The following is an 18,099-nucleotide window of genomic DNA, read 5'->3' on the forward strand; positions in this document are numbered from 1 at the left end:
GTTATCCATAAAGGAGTAAAAATCAAAATGAGGTTCTAATGGGAACCAACTTTCCAAATTCGATACATTGATTTTGGCATTTGTTTTATATGTCTTACTGTTTTTTCCACAGTTGACAGTGCCAATAAGGATATAGTTTTCCTTCTGGACGGTTCTGATGGCACAAGGAATGGTTTCCCTGCCATGCGTGATTTTGTTGAGAAAATGGTGGAAAAACTCAATGTAGGCGAGAACAATGACCGTGTCTCTGTTGTCCAGTACAGCAGAGATGCAGATGTCAGTTTCTATCTGAACACACATGACACAAGAGATGATGTTTTGGATGCAGTCAGAGGGCTGAGACACCGAGGAGGCAGACCCCTAAACACCGGGGCAGCCCTGGAATACGTCAGGGACAATGTCTTTACAAACTCCTCTGGGAGTAGGCGCCTGCAAGGCGTTCCACAGATGTTGATCCTACTAAATGGTGGAAGGTCTTATGACAATGTGGACACACCAGCTGCTGCTCTCAGAGACCAGGGCATCATTGTGCTTGGCATCGGAGCAGGGAGGTCTGACAAAGCAGAGATGCAAAAGATAGCATATAACTCTAGTTATGCTCTGTCTGTGCCTGATTTCGCTGACCTCCCCAATGCCCAAGAGCAGCTCTCTTCTGTAATGGGGACAACGCTGGTGCGGGTCACACCTCTGACACCAACAGTAACTGGTAAGATTTTGACACAGCTTTTTATTATAGTACGGTGCAAGGCAAGCTCAAGCCTGTATAGCTTCAGCATAGTCATTAGACACATTAGGACACCAGTAATTGCATGCTTCTTCTTGTAAGCATGGACCAACATGAATTTTCGTGGTAAACTGTTAAAAGTAAAAACTTGACATGTCTGATCATTCTCTGTTCTCTAGTGGTGAGACAAGAGGCAGGAAAAGATGTAGTGTTCTTGTTGGATGGATCTGATGGTACTAGGAACGATTTCCCAGCCATGCAAAGCTTTGTCCAGAGAATGGTAGAGACACTGAATGTGAATGACAACAGAGATCGTGTCTCAGTGGTTCAGTACAGCAGAGACCCCACCGTCCAGTTCTATCTGAACACTTACACAACAAAAGGAGATATCATGGCCACAATCAGAGGTTTGAGGCACAAAGGCGGAAGACCCCTCAACACTGGTGCAGCCCTCCAGTACTTGAGGGATAACGTCTTCACGGCCTCTGCTGGAAGCAGGCGCCAAGAAGGAGTGCCACAACTGCTGATATTGTTAAGTGGTGGAAGGTCTTTTGACAGTGTTGATGCACCAGCATCTGCGCTAAAACAGATGGGTGTTTTGACTTTTGCAATTGGAACCAGAAACACAGACACCACAGAAATGCAAAAGATTTCGCATGAGCCAAGTTATGCTCTCTCTGTGTCCGATTTCAATGACCTCCCCAATGTCCAGCAACAACTTCAGTCCTCTGTTGAGGCTGTGATTGTGGAGGCAGGCCCTGAATCACCAACTGTACCTGGTACGTTGACTAGCTCTGACTCAGATACCCTTGTAGATTTAATGGAAAGTTGATTTGCTAAAGAAATACGACAGTTATCCATAAAGGAGTAAAAATCAAAATGAGGTTCTAATGGGAACCAACTTTCCAAATTCGATACATTGATTGTGGCATTTGTTTTATATGTCTTACTGTTTTTTCCACAGTTGACAGTGCCAATAAGGATATAGTTTTCCTTCTGGACGGTTCTGATGGCACAAGGAATGGTTTCCCTGCCATGCGTGATTTTGTTGAGAAAATGGTGGAAAAACTCAATGTAGGCGAGAACAATGACCGTGTCTCTGTTGTCCAGTACAGCAGAGATGCAGATGTTAGTTTCTATCTGAACACACATGACACAAGAGATGATGTTTTGGATGCAGTCAGAGGGCTGAGACACCGTGGAGGCAGACCCCTAAACACCGGGGCAGCCCTGGAATACGTCAGGGACAATGTCTTTACAAACTCCTCTGGGAGTAGGCGCCTGCAAGGCGTTCCACAGATGTTGATCCTACTAAATGGTGGAAGGTCTTATGACAATGTGGACACACCAGCTGCTGCTCTCAGAGACCAGGGCATCATTGTGCTTGGCATCGGAGCAGGGAGGTCTGACAAAGCAGAGATGCAAAAGATAGCATATAACTCTAGTTATGCTCTGTCTGTGCCTGATTTCGCTGACCTCCCCAATGCCCAAGAGCAGCTCTCTTCTGTAATGGGGACAACGCTGGTGCGGGTCACACCTCTGACACCAACAGTAACTGGTAAGATTTTGACACAGCATTTTATTATAGTACGGTGCAAGGCAAGCTCAAGCCTGTATAGCTTCAGCATAGTCATTAGACACATTAGGACACCAGTAATTGCATGCTTCTTCTTGTAAGCATGGACCAACATGAATTTTCGTGGTAAACTGTTAAAAGTAAAAACTTGACATGTCTGATCATTCTCTGTTCTCTAGTGGTGAGACAAGAGGCAGGAAAAGATGTAGTGTTCTTGTTGGATGGATCTGATGGTACTAGGAACGATTTCCCAGCCATGCAAAGCTTTGTCCAGAGAATGGTAGAGACACTGAATGTGAATGACAACAGAGATCGTGTCTCAGTGGTTCAGTACAGCAGAGACCCCACCGTCCAGTTCTATCTGAACACTTACACAACAAAAGGAGATATCATGGCCACAATCAGAGGTTTGAGGCACAAAGGCGGAAGACCCCTCAACACTGGTGCAGCCCTCCAGTACTTGAGGGATAACGTCTTCACGGCCTCTGCTGGAAGCAGGCGCCAAGAAGGAGTGCCACAACTGCTGATATTGTTAAGTGGTGGAAGGTCTTTTGACAGTGTTGATGCACCAGCATCTGCGCTAAAACAGATGGGTGTTTTGACTTTTGCAATTGGAACCAGAAACACAGACACCACAGAAATGCAAAAGATTTCGCATGAGCCAAGTTATGCTCTCTCTGTGTCCGATTTCAATGACCTCCCCAATGTCCAGCAACAACTTCAGTCCTCTGTTGAGGCTGTGATTGTGGAGGCAGGCCCTGAATCACCAACTGTACCTGGTACGTTGACTAGCTCTGACTCAGATACCCTTGTAGATTTAATGGAAAGTTGATTTGCTAAAGAAATACGACAGTTATCCATAAAGGAGTAAAAATCAAAATGAGGTTCTAATGGGAACCAACTTTCCAAATTCGATACATTGATTTTGGCATTTGTTTTATATGTCTTACTGTTTTTTCCACAGTTGACAGTGCCAATAAGGATATAGTTTTCCTTCTGGACGGTTCTGATGGCACAAGGAATGGTTTCCCTGCCATGCGTGATTTTGTTGAGAAAATGGTGGAAAAACTCAATGTAGGCGAGAACAATGACCGTGTCTCTGTTGTCCAGTACAGCAGAGATGCAGATGTCAGTTTCTATCTGAACACACATGACACAAGAGATGATGTTTTGGATGCAGTCAGAGGGCTGAGACACCGAGGAGGCAGACCCCTAAACACCGGGGCAGCCCTGGAATACGTCAGGGACAATGTCTTTACAAACTCCTCTGGGAGTAGGCGCCTGCAAGGCGTTCCACAGATGTTGATCCTACTAAATGGTGGAAGGTCTTATGACAATGTGGACACACCAGCTGCTGCTCTCAGAGACCAGGGCATCATTGTGCTTGGCATCGGAGCAGGGAGGTCTGACAAAGCAGAGATGCAAAAGATAGCATATAACTCTAGTTATGCTCTGTCTGTGCCTGATTTCGCTGACCTCCCCAATGCCCAAGAGCAGCTCTCTTCTGTAATGGGGACAACGCTGGTGCGGGTCACACCTCTGACACCAACAGTAACTGGTAAGATTTTGACACAGCATTTTATTATAGTACGGTGCAAGGCAAGCTCAAGCCTGTATAGCTTCAGCATAGTCATTAGACACATTAGGACACCAGTAATTGCATGCTTCTTCTTGTAAGCATGGACCAACATGAATTTTCGTGGTAAACTGTTAAAAGTAAAAACTTGACATGTCTGATCATTCTCTGTTCTCTAGTGGTGAGACAAGAGGCAGGAAAAGATGTAGTGTTCTTGTTGGATGGATCTGATGGTACTAGGAACGATTTCCCAGCCATGCAAAGCTTTGTCCAGAGAATGGTAGAGACACTGAATGTGAATGACAACAGAGATCGTGTCTCAGTGGTTCAGTACAGCAGAGACCCCACCGTCCAGTTCTATCTGAACACTTACACAACAAAAGGAGATATCATGGCCACAATCAGAGGTTTGAGGCACAAAGGCGGAAGACCCCTCAACACTGGTGCAGCCCTCCAGTACTTGAGGGATAACGTCTTCACGGCCTCTGCTGGAAGCAGGCGCCAAGAAGGAGTGCCACAACTGCTGATATTGTTAAGTGGTGGAAGGTCTTTTGACAGTGTTGATGCACCAGCATCTGCGCTAAAACAGATGGGTGTTTTGACTTTTGCAATTGGAACCAGAAACACAGACACCACAGAAATGCAAAAGATTTCGCATGAGCCAAGTTATGCTCTCTCTGTGTCCGATTTCAATGACCTCCCCAATGTCCAGCAACAACTTCAGTCCTCTGTTGAGGCTGTGATTGTGGAGGCAGGCCCTGAATCACCAACTGTACCTGGTACGTTGACTAGCTCTGACTCAGATACCCTTGTAGATTTAATGGAAAGTTGATTTGCTAAAGAAATAAGACAGTAATCCATAAAGGAGTAAAAATCAAAATGAGGTTCTAATGGGAACCAACTTTCCAAATTCGATACATTGATTGTGGCATTTGTTTTATATGTCTTACTGTTTTTTCCACAGTTGACAGTGCCAATAAGGATATAGTTTTCCTTCTGGACGGTTCTGATGGCACAAGGAATGGTTTCCCTGCCATGCGTGATTTTGTTGAGAAAATGGTGGAAAAACTCAATGTAGGCGAGAACAATGACCGTGTCTCTGTTGTCCAGTACAGCAGAGATGCAGATGTCAGTTTCTATCTGAACACACATGACACAAGAGATGATGTTTTGGATGCAGTCAGAGGGCTGAGACACCGTGGAGGCAGACCCCTAAACACCGGGGCAGCCCTGGAATACGTCAGGGACAATGTCTTTACAAACTCCTCTGGGAGTAGGCGCCTGCAAGGCGTTCCACAGATGTTGATCCTACTAAATGGTGGAAGGTCTTATGACAATGTGGACACACCAGCTGCTGCTCTCAGAGACCAGGGCATCATTGTGCTTGGCATCGGAGCAGGGAGGTCTGACAAAGCAGAGATGCAAAAGATAGCATATAACTCTAGTTATGCTCTGTCTGTGCCTGATTTCGCTGACCTCCCCAATGCCCAAGAGCAGCTCTCTTCTGTAATGGGGACAACGCTGGTGCGGGTCACACCTCTGACACCAACAGTAACTGGTAAGATTTTGACACAGCATTTTATTATAGTACGGTGCAAGGCAAGCTCAAGCCTGTATAGCTTCAGCATAGTCATTAGACACATTAGGACACCAGTAATTGCATGCTTCTTCTTGTAAGCATGGACCAACATGAATTTTCGTGGTAAACTGTTAAAAGTAAAAACTTGACATGTCTGATCATTCTCTGTTCTCTAGTGGTGAGACAAGAGGCAGGAAAAGATGTTGTGTTCTTGTTGGATGGATCTGATGGTACTAGGAACGATTTCCCAGCCATGCAAAGCTTTGTCCAGAGAATGGTAGAGACACTGAATGTGAATGACAACAGAGATCGTGTCTCAGTGGTTCAGTACAGCAGAGACCCCACCGTCCAGTTCTATCTGAACACTTACACAACAAAAGGAGATATCATGGCCACAATCAGAGGTTTGAGGCACAAAGGCGGAAGACCCCTCAACACTGGTGCAGCCCTCCAGTACTTGAGGGATAACGTCTTCACGGCCTCTGCTGGAAGCAGGCGCCAAGAAGGAGTGCCACAACTGCTGATATTGTTAAGTGGTGGAAGGTCTTTTGACAGTGTTGATGCACCAGCATCTGCGCTAAAACAGATGGGTGTTTTGACTTTTGCAATTGGAACCAGAAACACAGACACCACAGAAATGCAAAAGATTTCGCATGAGCCAAGTTATGCTCTCTCTGTGTCCGATTTCAATGACCTCCCCAATGTCCAGCAACAACTTCAGTCCTCTGTTGAGGCTGTGATTGTGGAGGCAGGCCCTGAATCACCAACTGTACCTGGTACGTTGACTAGCTCTGACTCAGATACCCTTGTAGATTTAATGGAAAGTTGATTTGCTAAAGAAATAAGACAGTAATCCATAAAGGAGTAAAAATCAAAATGAGGTTCTAATGGGAACCAACTTTCCAAATTCGATACATTGATTGTGGCATTTGTTTTATATGTCTTACTGTTTTTTCCACAGTTGACAGTGCCAATAAGGATATAGTTTTCCTTCTGGACGGTTCTGATGGCACAAGGAATGGTTTCCCTGCCATGCGTGATTTTGTTGAGAAAATGGTGGAAAAACTCAATGTAGGCGAGAACAATGACCGTGTCTCTGTTGTCCAGTACAGCAGAGATGCAGATGTCAGTTTCTATCTGAACACACATGACACAAGAGATGATGTTTTGGATGCAGTCAGAGGGCTGAGACACCGTGGAGGCAGACCCCTAAACACCGGGGCAGCCCTGGAATACGTCAGGGACAATGTCTTTACAAACTCCTCTGGGAGTAGGCGCCTGCAAGGCGTTCCACAGATGTTGATCCTACTAAATGGTGGAAGGTCTTATGACAATGTGGACACACCAGCTGCTGCTCTCAGAGACCAGGGCATCATTGTGCTTGGCATCGGAGCAGGGAGGTCTGACAAAGCAGAGATGCAAAAGATAGCATATAACTCTAGTTATGCTCTGTCTGTGCCTGATTTCGCTGACCTCCCCAATGCCCAAGAGCAGCTCTCTTCTGTAATGGGGACAACGCTGGTGCGGGTCACACCTCTGACACCAACAGTAACTGGTAAGATTTTGACACAGCATTTTATTATAGTACGGTGCAAGGCAAGCTCAAGCCTGTATAGCTTCAGCATAGTCATTAGACACATTAGGACACCAGTAATTGCATGCTTCTTCTTGTAAGCATGGACCAACATGAATTTTCGTGGTAAACTGTTAAAAGTAAAAACTTGACATGTCTGATCATTCTCTGTTCTCTAGTGGTGAGACAAGAGGCAGGAAAAGATGTTGTGTTCTTGTTGGATGGATCTGATGGTACTAGGAACGATTTCCCAGCCATGCAAAGCTTTGTCCAGAGAATGGTAGAGACACTGAATGTGAATGACAACAGAGATCGTGTCTCAGTGGTTCAGTACAGCAGAGACCCCACCGTCCAGTTCTATCTGAACACTTACACAACAAAAGGAGATATCATGGCCACAATCAGAGGTTTGAGGCACAAAGGCGGAAGACCCCTCAACACTGGTGCAGCCCTCCAGTACTTGAGGGATAACGTCTTCACGGCCTCTGCTGGAAGCAGGCGCCAAGAAGGAGTGCCACAACTGCTGATATTGTTAAGTGGTGGAAGGTCTTTTGACAGTGTTGATGCACCAGCATCTGCGCTAAAACAGATGGGTGTTTTGACTTTTGCAATTGGAACCAGAAACACAGACACCACAGAAATGCAAAAGATTTCGCATGAGCCAAGTTATGCTCTCTCTGTGTCCGATTTCAATGACCTCCCCAATGTCCAGCAACAACTTCAGTCCTCTGTTGAGGCTGTGATTGTGGAGGCAGGCCCTGAATCACCAACTGTACCTGGTACGTTGACTAGCTCTGACTCAGATACCCTTGTAGATTTAATGGAAAGTTGATTTGCTAAAGAAATACGACAGTTATCCATAAAGGAGTAAAAATCAAAATGAGGTTCTAATGGGAACCAACTTTCCAAATTCGATACATTGATTGTGGCATTTGTTTTATATGTCTTACTGTTTTTTCCACAGTTGACAGTGCCAATAAGGATATAGTTTTCCTTCTGGACGGTTCTGATGGCACAAGGAATGGTTTCCCTGCCATGCGTGATTTTGTTGAGAAAATGGTGGAAAAACTCAATGTAGGCGAGAACAATGACCGTGTCTCTGTTGTCCAGTACAGCAGAGATGCAGATGTCAGTTTCTATCTGAACACACATGACACAAGAGATGATGTTTTGGATGCAGTCAGAGGGCTGAGACACCGAGGAGGCAGACCCCTAAACACCGGGGCAGCCCTGGAATACGTCAGGGACAATATCTTTACAAACTCCTCTGGGAGTAGGCGCCTGCAAGGCGTTCCACAGATGTTGATCCTACTAAATGGTGGAAGGTCTTATGACAATGTGGACACACCAGCTGCTGCTCTCAGAGACCAGGGCATCATTGTGCTTGGCATCGGAGCAGGGAGGTCTGACAAAGCAGAGATGCAAAAGATAGCATATAACTCTAGTTATGCTCTGTCTGTGCCTGATTTCGCTGACCTCCCCAATGCCCAAGAGCAGCTCTCTTCTGTAATGGGGACAACGCTGGTGCGGGTCACACCTCTGACACCAACAGTAACTGGTAAGATTTTGACACAGCATTTTATTATAGTACGGTGCAAGGCAAGCTCAAGCCTGTATAGCTTCAGCATAGTCATTAGACACATTAGGACACCAGTAATTGCATGCTTCTTCTTGTAAGCATGGACCAACATGAATTTTCGTGGTAAACTGTTAAAAGTAAAAACTTGACATGTCTGATCATTCTCTGTTCTCTAGTGGTGAGACAAGAGGCAGGAAAAGATGTAGTGTTCTTGTTGGATGGATCTGATGGTACTAGGAACGATTTCCCAGCCATGCAAAGCTTTGTCCAGAGAATGGTAGAGACACTGAATGTGAATGACAACAGAGATCGTGTCTCAGTGGTTCAGTACAGCAGAGACCCCACCGTCCAGTTCTATCTGAACACTTACACAACAAAAGGAGATATCATGGCCACAATCAGAGGTTTGAGGCACAAAGGCGGAAGACCCCTCAACACTGGTGCAGCCCTCCAGTACTTGAGGGATAACGTCTTCACGGCCTCTGCTGGAAGCAGGCGCCAAGAAGGAGTGCCACAACTGCTGATATTGTTAAGTGGTGGAAGGTCTTTTGACAGTGTTGATGCACCAGCATCTGCGCTAAAACAGATGGGTGTTTTGACTTTTGCAATTGGAACCAGAAACACAGACACCACAGAAATGCAAAAGATTTCGCATGAGCCAAGTTATGCTCTCTCTGTGTCCGATTTCAATGACCTCCCCAATGTCCAGCAACAACTTCAGTCCTCTGTTGAGGCTGTGATTGTGGAGGCAGGCCCTGAATCACCAACTGTACCTGGTACGTTGACTAGCTCTGACTCAGATACCCTTGTAGATTTAATGGAAAGTTGATTTGCTAAAGAAATACGACAGTTATCCATAAAGGAGTAAAAATCAAAATGAGGTTCTAATGGGAACCAACTTTCCAAATTCGATACATTGATTGTGGCATTTGTTTTATATGTCTTACTGTTTTTTCCACAGTTGACAGTGCCAATAAGGATATAGTTTTCCTTCTGGACGGTTCTGATGGCACAAGGAATGGTTTCCCTGCCATGCGTGATTTTGTTGAGAAAATGGTGGAAAAACTCAATGTAGGCGAGAACAATGACCGTGTCTCTGTTGTCCAGTACAGCAGAGATGCAGATGTCAGTTTCTATCTGAACACACATGACACAAGAGATGATGTTTTGGATGCAGTCAGAGGGCTGAGACACCGTGGAGGCAGACCCCTAAACACCGGGGCAGCCCTGGAATACGTCAGGGACAATGTCTTTACAAACTCCTCTGGGAGTAGGCGCCTGCAAGGCGTTCCACAGATGTTGATCCTACTAAATGGTGGAAGGTCTTATGACAATGTGGACACACCAGCTGCTGCTCTCAGAGACCAGGGCATCATTGTGCTTGGCATCGGAGCAGGGAGGTCTGACAAAGCAGAGATGCAAAAGATAGCATATAACTCTAGTTATGCTCTGTCTGTGCCTGATTTCGCTGACCTCCCCAATGCCCAAGAGCAGCTCTCTTCTGTAATGGGGACAATGCTGGTGCGGGTCACACCTCTGACACCAACAGTAACTGGTAAGATTTTGACACAGCATTTTATTATAGTACGGTGCAAGGCAAGCTCAAGCCTGTATAGCTTCAGCATAGTCATTAGACACATTAGGACACCAGTAATTGCATGCTTCTTCTTGTAAGCATGGACCAACATGAATTTTCGTGGTAAACTGTTAAAAGTAAAAACTTGACATGTCTGATCATTCTCTGTTCTCTAGTGGTGAGACAAGAGGCAGGAAAAGATGTTGTGTTCTTGTTGGATGGATCTGATGGTACTAGGAACGATTTCCCAGCCATGCAAAGCTTTGTCCAGAGAATGGTAGAGACACTGAATGTGAATGACAACAGAGATCGTGTCTCAGTGGTTCAGTACAGCAGAGACCCCACCGTCCAGTTCTATCTGAACACTTACACAACAAAAGGAGATATCATGGCCACAATCAGAGGTTTGAGGCACAAAGGCGGAAGACCCCTCAACACTGGTGCAGCCCTCCAGTACTTGAGGGATAACGTCTTCACGGCCTCTGCTGGAAGCAGGCGCCAAGAAGGAGTGCCACAACTGCTGATATTGTTAAGTGGTGGAAGGTCTTTTGACAGTGTTGATGCACCAGCATCTGCGCTAAAACAGATGGGTGTTTTGACTTTTGCAATTGGAACCAGAAACACAGACACCACAGAAATGCAAAAGATTTCGCATGAGCCAAGTTATGCTCTCTCTGTGTCCGATTTCAATGACCTCCCCAATGTCCAGCAACAACTTCAGTCCTCTGTTGAGGCTGTGATTGTGGAGGCAGGCCCTGAATCACCAACTGTACCTGGTACGTTGACTAGCTCTGACTCAGATACCCTTGTAGATTTAATGGAAAGTTGATTTGCTAAAGAAATAAGACAGTTATCCATAAAGGAGTAAAAATCAAAATGAGGTTCTAATGGGAACCAACTTTCCAAATTCGATACATTGATTGTGGCATTTGTTTTATATGTCTTACTGTTTTTTCCACAGTTGACAGTGCCAATAAGGATATAGTTTTCCTTCTGGACGGTTCTGATGGCACAAGGAATGGTTTCCCTGCCATGCGTGATTTTGTTGAGAAAATGGTGGAAAAACTCAATGTAGGCGAGAACAATGACCGTGTCTCTGTTGTCCAGTACAGCAGAGATGCAGATGTCAGTTTCTATCTGAACACACATGACACAAGAGATGCTGTTTTGGATGCAGTCAGAGGGCTGAGACACCGAGGAGGCAGACCCCTAAACACCGGGGCAGCCCTGGAATACGTCAGGGACAATGTCTTTACAAACTCCTCTGGGAGTAGGCGCCTGCAAGGCGTTCCACAGATGTTGATCCTACTAAATGGTGGAAGGTCTTATGACAATGTGGACACACCAGCTGCTGCTCTCAGAGACCAGGGCATCATTGTGCTTGGCATCGGAGCAGGGAGGTCTGACAAAGCAGAGATGCAAAAGATAGCATATAACTCTAGTTATGCTCTGTCTGTGCCTGATTTCGCTGACCTCCCCAATGCCCAAGAGCAGCTCTCTTCTGTAATGGGGACAACGCTGGTGCGGGTCACACCTCTGACACCAACAGTAACTGGTAAGATTTTGACACAGCATTTTATTATAGTACGGTGCAAGGCAAGCTCAAGCCTGTATAGCTTCAGCATAGTCATTAGACACATTAGGACACCAGTAATTGCATGCTTCTTCTTGTAAGCATGGACCAACATGAATTTTCGTGGTAAACTGTTAAAAGTAAAAACTTGACATGTCTGATCATTCTCTGTTCTCTAGTGGTGAGACAAGAGGCAGGAAAAGATGTTGTGTTCTTGTTGGATGGATCTGATGGTACTAGGAACGATTTCCCAGCCATGCAAAGCTTTGTCCAGAGAATGGTAGAGACACTGAATGTGAATGACAACAGAGATCGTGTCTCAGTGGTTCAGTACAGCAGAGACCCCACCGTCCAGTTCTATCTGAACACTTACACAACAAAAGGAGATATCATGGCCACAATCAGAGGTTTGAGGCACAAAGGCGGAAGACCCCTCAACACTGGTGCAGCCCTCCAGTACTTGAGGGATAACGTCTTCACGGCCTCTGCTGGAAGCAGGCGCCAAGAAGGAGTGCCACAACTGCTGATATTGTTAAGTGGTGGAAGGTCTTTTGACAGTGTTGATGCACCAGCATCTGCACTAAAACAGATGGGTGTTTTGACCTTTGCAATTGGAACCAGCAACACAGACACCACAGAAATGCAAAAGATTTCACATGAGCCAAGTTATGCTCTCTCTGTGTCAGATTTCAATGACCTCCCCAATGTCCAGCAACAACTTCAGTCCTCTGTTGAGGCTGTGATTGTGGAGGCAGGCCCTGAATCACCAACTGTACCTGGTACGTTGACTAGCTCTGACTCAGATACCCTTGGAGATTTAATAGAAAGTTGATTTGCTAAAGAAATACGACAGTTATCCATAAAGGAGTAAAAATCAAAATGAGGTTCTAATGGGAACCAACTTTCCAAATTCGATACATTGATTGTGGCATTTGTTTTATATGTCTTACTGTTTTTTCCACAGTTGACAGTGCCAATAAGGATATAGTTTTCCTTCTGGACGGTTCTGATGGCACAAGGAATGGTTTCCCTGCCATGCGTGATTTTGTTGAGAAAATGGTGGAAAAACTCAATGTAGGCGAGAACAATGACCGTGTCTCTGTTGTCCAGTACAGCAGAGATGCAGATGTCAGTTTCTATCTGAACACACATGACACAAGAGATGCTGTTTTGGATGCAGTCAGAGGGCTGAGACACCGAGGAGGCAGACCCCTAAACACCGGGGCAGCCCTGGAATACGTCAGGGACAATGTCTTTACAAACTCCTCTGGGAGTAGGCGCCTGCAAGGCGTTCCACAGATGTTGATCCTACTAAATGGTGGAAGGTCTTATGACAATGTGGACACACCAGCTGCTGCTCTCAGAGACCAGGGCATCATTGTGCTTGGCATCGGAGCAGGGAGGTCTGACAAAGCAGAGATGCAAAAGATAGCATATAACTCTAGTTATGCTCTGTCTGTGCCTGATTTCGCTGACCTCCCCAATGCCCAAGAGCAGCTCTCTTCTGTAATGGGGACAACGCTGGTGCGGGTCACACCTCTGACACCAACAGTAACTGGTAAGATTTTGACACAGCATTTTATTATAGTACGGTGCAAGGCAAGCTCAAGCCTGTATAGCTTCAGCATAGTCATTAGACACATTAGGACACCAGTAATCGCATGCTTCTTCTTGTAAGCATGGACCAACATGAATTTTCGTGGTAAACTGTTAAAAGTAAAAACTTGACATGTCTGATCATTCTCTGTTCTCTAGTGGTGAGACAAGAGGCAGGAAAAGATGTAGTGTTCTTGTTGGATGGATCTGATGGTACTAGGAACGATTTCCCAGCCATGCAAAGCTTTGTCCAGAGAATGGTAGAGACACTGAATGTGAATGACAACAGAGATCGTGTCTCAGTGGTTCAGTACAGCAGAGACCCCACCGTCCAGTTCTATCTGAACACTTACACAACAAAAGGAGATATCATGGCCACAATCAGAGGTTTGAGGCACAAAGGCGGAAGACCCCTCAACACTGGTGCAGCCCTCCAGTACTTGAGGGATAACGTCTTCACGGCCTCTGCTGGAAGCAGGCGCCAAGAAGGAGTGCCACAACTGCTGATATTGTTAAGTGGTGGAAGGTCTTTTGACAGTGTTGATGCACCAGCATCTGCGCTAAAACAGATGGGTGTTTTGACTTTTGCAATTGGAACCAGAAACACAGACACCACAGAAATGCAAAAGATTTCGCATGAGCCAAGTTATGCTCTCTCTGTGTCCGATTTCAATGACCTCCCCAATGTCCAGCAACAACTTCAGTCCTCTGTTGAGGCTGTGATTGTGGAGGCAGGCCCTGAATCACCAACTGTACCTGGTACGTTGACTAGCTCTGACTCAGATACCCTTGTAGATTTAATGGAAAGTTGATTTGCTAAAGAAATACGACAGTTATCCATAAAGGAGTAAAAATCAAAATGAGGTTCTAATGGGAACCAACTTTCCAAATTCGATACATTGATTGTGGCATTTGTTTTATATGTCTTACTGTTTTTTCCACAGTTGACAGTGCCAATAAGGATATAGTTTTCCTTCTGGACGGTTCTGATGGCACAAGGAATGGTTTCCCTGCCATGCGTGATTTTGTTGAGAAAATGGTGGAAAAACTCAATGTAGGCGAGAACAATGACCGTGTCTCTGTTGTCCAGTACAGCAGAGATGCAGATGTCAGTTTCTATCTGAACACACATGACACAAGAGATGATGTTTTGGATGCAGTCAGAGGGCTGAGACACCGAGGAGGCAGACCCCTAAACACTGGGGCAGCCCTGGAATACGTCAGGGACAATGTCTTTACAAACTCCTCTGGGAGTAGGCGCCTGCAAGGCGTTCCACAGATGTTGATCCTACTAAATGGTGGAAGGTCTTATGACAATGTGGACACACCAGCTGCTGCTCTCAGAGACCAGGGCATCATTGTGCTTGGCATCGGAGCAGGGAGGTCTGACAAAGCAGAGATGCAAAAGATAGCATATAACTCTAGTTATGCTCTGTCTGTGCCTGATTTCGCTGACCTCCCCAATGCCCAAGAGCAGCTCTCTTCTGTAATGGGGACAACGCTGGTGCGGGTCACACCTCTGACACCAACAGTAACTGGTAAGATTTTGACACAGCATTTTATTATAGTACGGTGCAAGGCAAGCTCAAGCCTGTATAGCTTCAGCATAGTCATTAGACACATTAGGACACCAGTAATTGCATGCTTCTTCTTGTAAGCATGGACCAACATGAATTTTCGTGGTAAACTGTTAAAAGTAAAAACTTGACATGTCTGATCATTCTCTGTTCTCTAGTGGTGAGCCAAGAGGCAGGAAAAGATGTAGTGTTCTTGTTGGATGGATCTGATGGTACTAGGAACGATTTCCCAGCCATGCAAAGCTTTGTCCAGAGAATGGTAGAGACACTGAATGTGAATGACAACAGAGATCGTGTCTCAGTGGTTCAGTACAGCAGAGACCCCACCGTCCAGTTCTATCTGAACACTTACACAACAAAAGGAGATATCATGGCCACAATCAGAGATTTGAGGCACAAAGGCGGAAGACCCCTCAACACTGGTGCAGCCCTCCAGTACTTGAGGGATAACGTCTTCACGGCCTCTGCTGGAAGCAGGCGCCAAGAAGGAGTGCCACAACTGCTGATATTGTTAAGTGGTGGAAGGTCTTTTGACAGTGTTGATGCACCAGCATCTGCGCTAAAACAGATGGGTGTTTTGACTTTTGCAATTGGAACCAGAAACACAGACACCACAGAAATGCAAAAGATTTCGCATGAGCCAAGTTATGCTCTCTCTGTGTCCGATTTCAATGACCTCCCCAATGTCCAGCAACAACTTCAGTCCTCTGTTGAGGCTGTGATTGTGGAGGCAGGCCCTGAATCACCAACTGTACCTGGTACGTTGACTAGCTCTGACTCAGATACCCTTGTAGATTTAATGGAAAGTTGATTTGCTAAAGAAATACGACAGTTATCCATAAAGGAGTAAAAATCAAAATGAGGTTCTAATGGGAACCAACTTTCCAAATTCGATACATTGATTGTGGCATTTGTTTTATATGTCTTACTGTTTTTTCCACAGTTGACAGTGCCAATAAGGATATAGTTTTCCTTCTGGACGGTTCTGATGGCACAAGGAATGGTTTCCCTGCCATGCGTGATTTTGTTGAGAAAATGGTGGAAAAACTCAATGTAGGCGAGAACAATGACCGTGTCTCTGTTGTCCAGTACAGCAGAGATGCAGATGTCAGTTTCTATCTGAACACACATGACACAAGAGATGATGTTTTGGATGCAGTCAGAGGGCTGAGACACCGAGGAGGCAGACCCCTAAACACCGGGGCAGCCCTGGAATACGTCAGGGACAATGTCTTTACAAACTCCTCTGGGAGTAGGCGCCTGCAAGGCGTTCCACAGATGTTGATCCTACTAAATGGTGGAAGGTCTTATGACAATGTGGACACACCAGCTGCTGCTCTCAGAGACCAGGGCATCATTGTGCTTGGCATCGGAGCAGGGAGGTCTGACAAAGCAGAGATGCAAAAGATAGCATATAACTCTAGTTATGCTCTGTCTGTGCCTGATTTCGCTGACCTCCCCAATGCCCAAGAGCAGCTCTCTTCTGTAATGGGGACAACGCTGGTGCGGGTCACACCTCTGACACCAACAGTAACTGGTAAGATTTTGACACAGCATTTTATTATAGTACGGTGCAAGGCAAGCTCAAGCCTGTATAGCTTCAGCATAGTCATTAGACACATTAGGACACCAGTAATTGCATGCTTCTTCTTGTAAGCATGGACCAACATGAATTTTCGTGGTAAACTGTTAAAAGTAAAAACTTGACATGTCTGATCATTCTCTGTTCTCTAGTGGTGAGACAAGAGGCAGGAAAAGATGTAGTGTTCTTGTTGGATGGATCTGATGGTACTAGGAACGATTTCCCAGCCATGCAAAGCTTTGTCCAGAGAATGGTAGAGACACTGAATGTGAATGACAACAGAGATCGTGTCTCAGTGGTTCAGTACAGCAGAGACCCCACCGTCCAGTTCTATCTGAACACTTACACAACAAAAGGAGATATCATGGCCACAATCAGAGGTTTGAGGCACAAAGGCGGAAGACCCCTCAACACTGGTGCAGCCCTCCAGTACTTGAGGGATAACGTCTTCACGGCCTCTGCTGGAAGCAGGCGCCAAGAAGGAGTGCCACAACTGCTGATATTGTTAAGTGGTGGAAGGTCTTTTGACAGTGTTGATGCACCAGCATCTGCGCTAAAACAGATGGGTGTTTTGACTTTTGCAATTGGAACCAGAAACACAGACACCACAGAAATGCAAAAGATTTCGCATGAGCCAAGTTATGCTCTCTCTGTGTCCGATTTCAATGACCTCCCCAATGTCCAGCAACAACTTCAGTCCTCTGTTGAGGCTGTGACTGTGGAGGCAGGCCCTGAATCACCAACTGTACCTGGTACGTTGACTAGCTCTGACTCAGATACCCTTGTAGATTTAATGGAAAGTTGATTTGCTAAAGAAATACGACAGTTATCCATAAAGGAGTAAAAATCAAAATGAGGTTCTAATGGGAACCAACTTTCCAAATTCGATACATTGATTGTGGCATTTGTTTTATTTGTCTTACTGTTTTTTCCACAGTTGACAGTGCCAATAAGGATATAGTTTTCCTTCTGGACGGTTCTGATGGCACAAGGAATGGTTTCCCTGCCATGCGTGATTTTGTTGAGAAAATGGTGGAAAAACTCAATGTAGGCGAGAACAATGACCGTGTCTCTGTTGTCCAGTACAGCAGAGATGCAGATGTCAGTTTCTATCTGAACACACATGACACAAGAGATGCTGTTTTGGATGCAGTCAGAGGGCTGAGACACCGAGGAGGCAGACCCCTAAACACCGGGGCAGCCCTGGAATACGTCAGGGACAATGTCTTTACAAACTCCTCTGGGAGTAGGCGCCTGCAAGGCGTTCCACAGATGTTGATCCTACTAAATGGTGGAAGGTCTTATGACAATGTGGACACACCAGCTGCTGCTCTCAGAGACCAGGGCATCATTGTGCTTGGCATCGGAGCAGGGAGGTCTGACAAAGCAGAGATGCAAAAGATAGCATATAACTCTAGTTATGCTCTGTCTGTGCCTGATTTCGCTGACCTCCCCAATGCCCAAGAGCAGCTCTCTTCTGTAATGGGGACAACGCTGGTGCGGGTCACACCTCTGACACCAACAGTAACTGGTAAGATTTTGACACAGCATTTTATTATAGTACGGTGCAAGGCAAGCTCAAGCCTGT

The 18,099-nt window shown here is 45.7% G+C and overlaps 2 protein-coding genes across 2 annotated transcripts in view; both read left to right on the forward strand.

Annotated features, from left to right (window-relative positions):
* Positions 1-18,099, forward strand: part of LOC306968192 (collagen alpha-3(VI) chain-like) — a 107,960-nt gene that overhangs the window by 39,207 nt on the left and 50,654 nt on the right. The window lies entirely within an intron of this gene.
* The window catches only part of LOC306968321 (uncharacterized protein), a gene marked incomplete at both ends in the record, with an annotated part of 48,974 nt that overhangs the window by 15,538 nt on the left and 15,337 nt on the right, over positions 1-18,099 (forward strand). The window contains 23 exons of the mRNA XM_079563664.1: positions 113-706; positions 904-1,503; positions 1,689-2,282; positions 2,480-3,079; positions 3,265-3,858; positions 4,056-4,655; positions 4,841-5,434; positions 5,632-6,231; positions 6,417-7,010; positions 7,208-7,807; positions 7,993-8,586; positions 8,784-9,383; positions 9,569-10,162; positions 10,360-10,959; positions 11,145-11,738; positions 11,936-12,535; positions 12,721-13,314; positions 13,512-14,111; positions 14,297-14,890; positions 15,088-15,687; positions 15,873-16,466; positions 16,664-17,263; positions 17,449-18,042. Of these exons, the coding sequence (XP_079419790.1) occupies positions 113-706; positions 904-1,503; positions 1,689-2,282; positions 2,480-3,079; positions 3,265-3,858; positions 4,056-4,655; positions 4,841-5,434; positions 5,632-6,231; positions 6,417-7,010; positions 7,208-7,807; positions 7,993-8,586; positions 8,784-9,383; positions 9,569-10,162; positions 10,360-10,959; positions 11,145-11,738; positions 11,936-12,535; positions 12,721-13,314; positions 13,512-14,111; positions 14,297-14,890; positions 15,088-15,687; positions 15,873-16,466; positions 16,664-17,263; positions 17,449-18,042 (13,728 nt within the window). The remainder of the gene's footprint in view (positions 1-112; positions 707-903; positions 1,504-1,688; positions 2,283-2,479; positions 3,080-3,264; positions 3,859-4,055; positions 4,656-4,840; positions 5,435-5,631; positions 6,232-6,416; positions 7,011-7,207; positions 7,808-7,992; positions 8,587-8,783; positions 9,384-9,568; positions 10,163-10,359; positions 10,960-11,144; positions 11,739-11,935; positions 12,536-12,720; positions 13,315-13,511; positions 14,112-14,296; positions 14,891-15,087; positions 15,688-15,872; positions 16,467-16,663; positions 17,264-17,448; positions 18,043-18,099) is intronic.

The sequence above is a fragment of the Gobius niger genome (assembly GCF_951799975.1).
Source record: "Gobius niger genome assembly, chromosome: 9".
In the NCBI taxonomy this organism is placed as follows: Eukaryota; Metazoa; Chordata; class Actinopteri; order Gobiiformes; family Gobiidae; genus Gobius; species Gobius niger.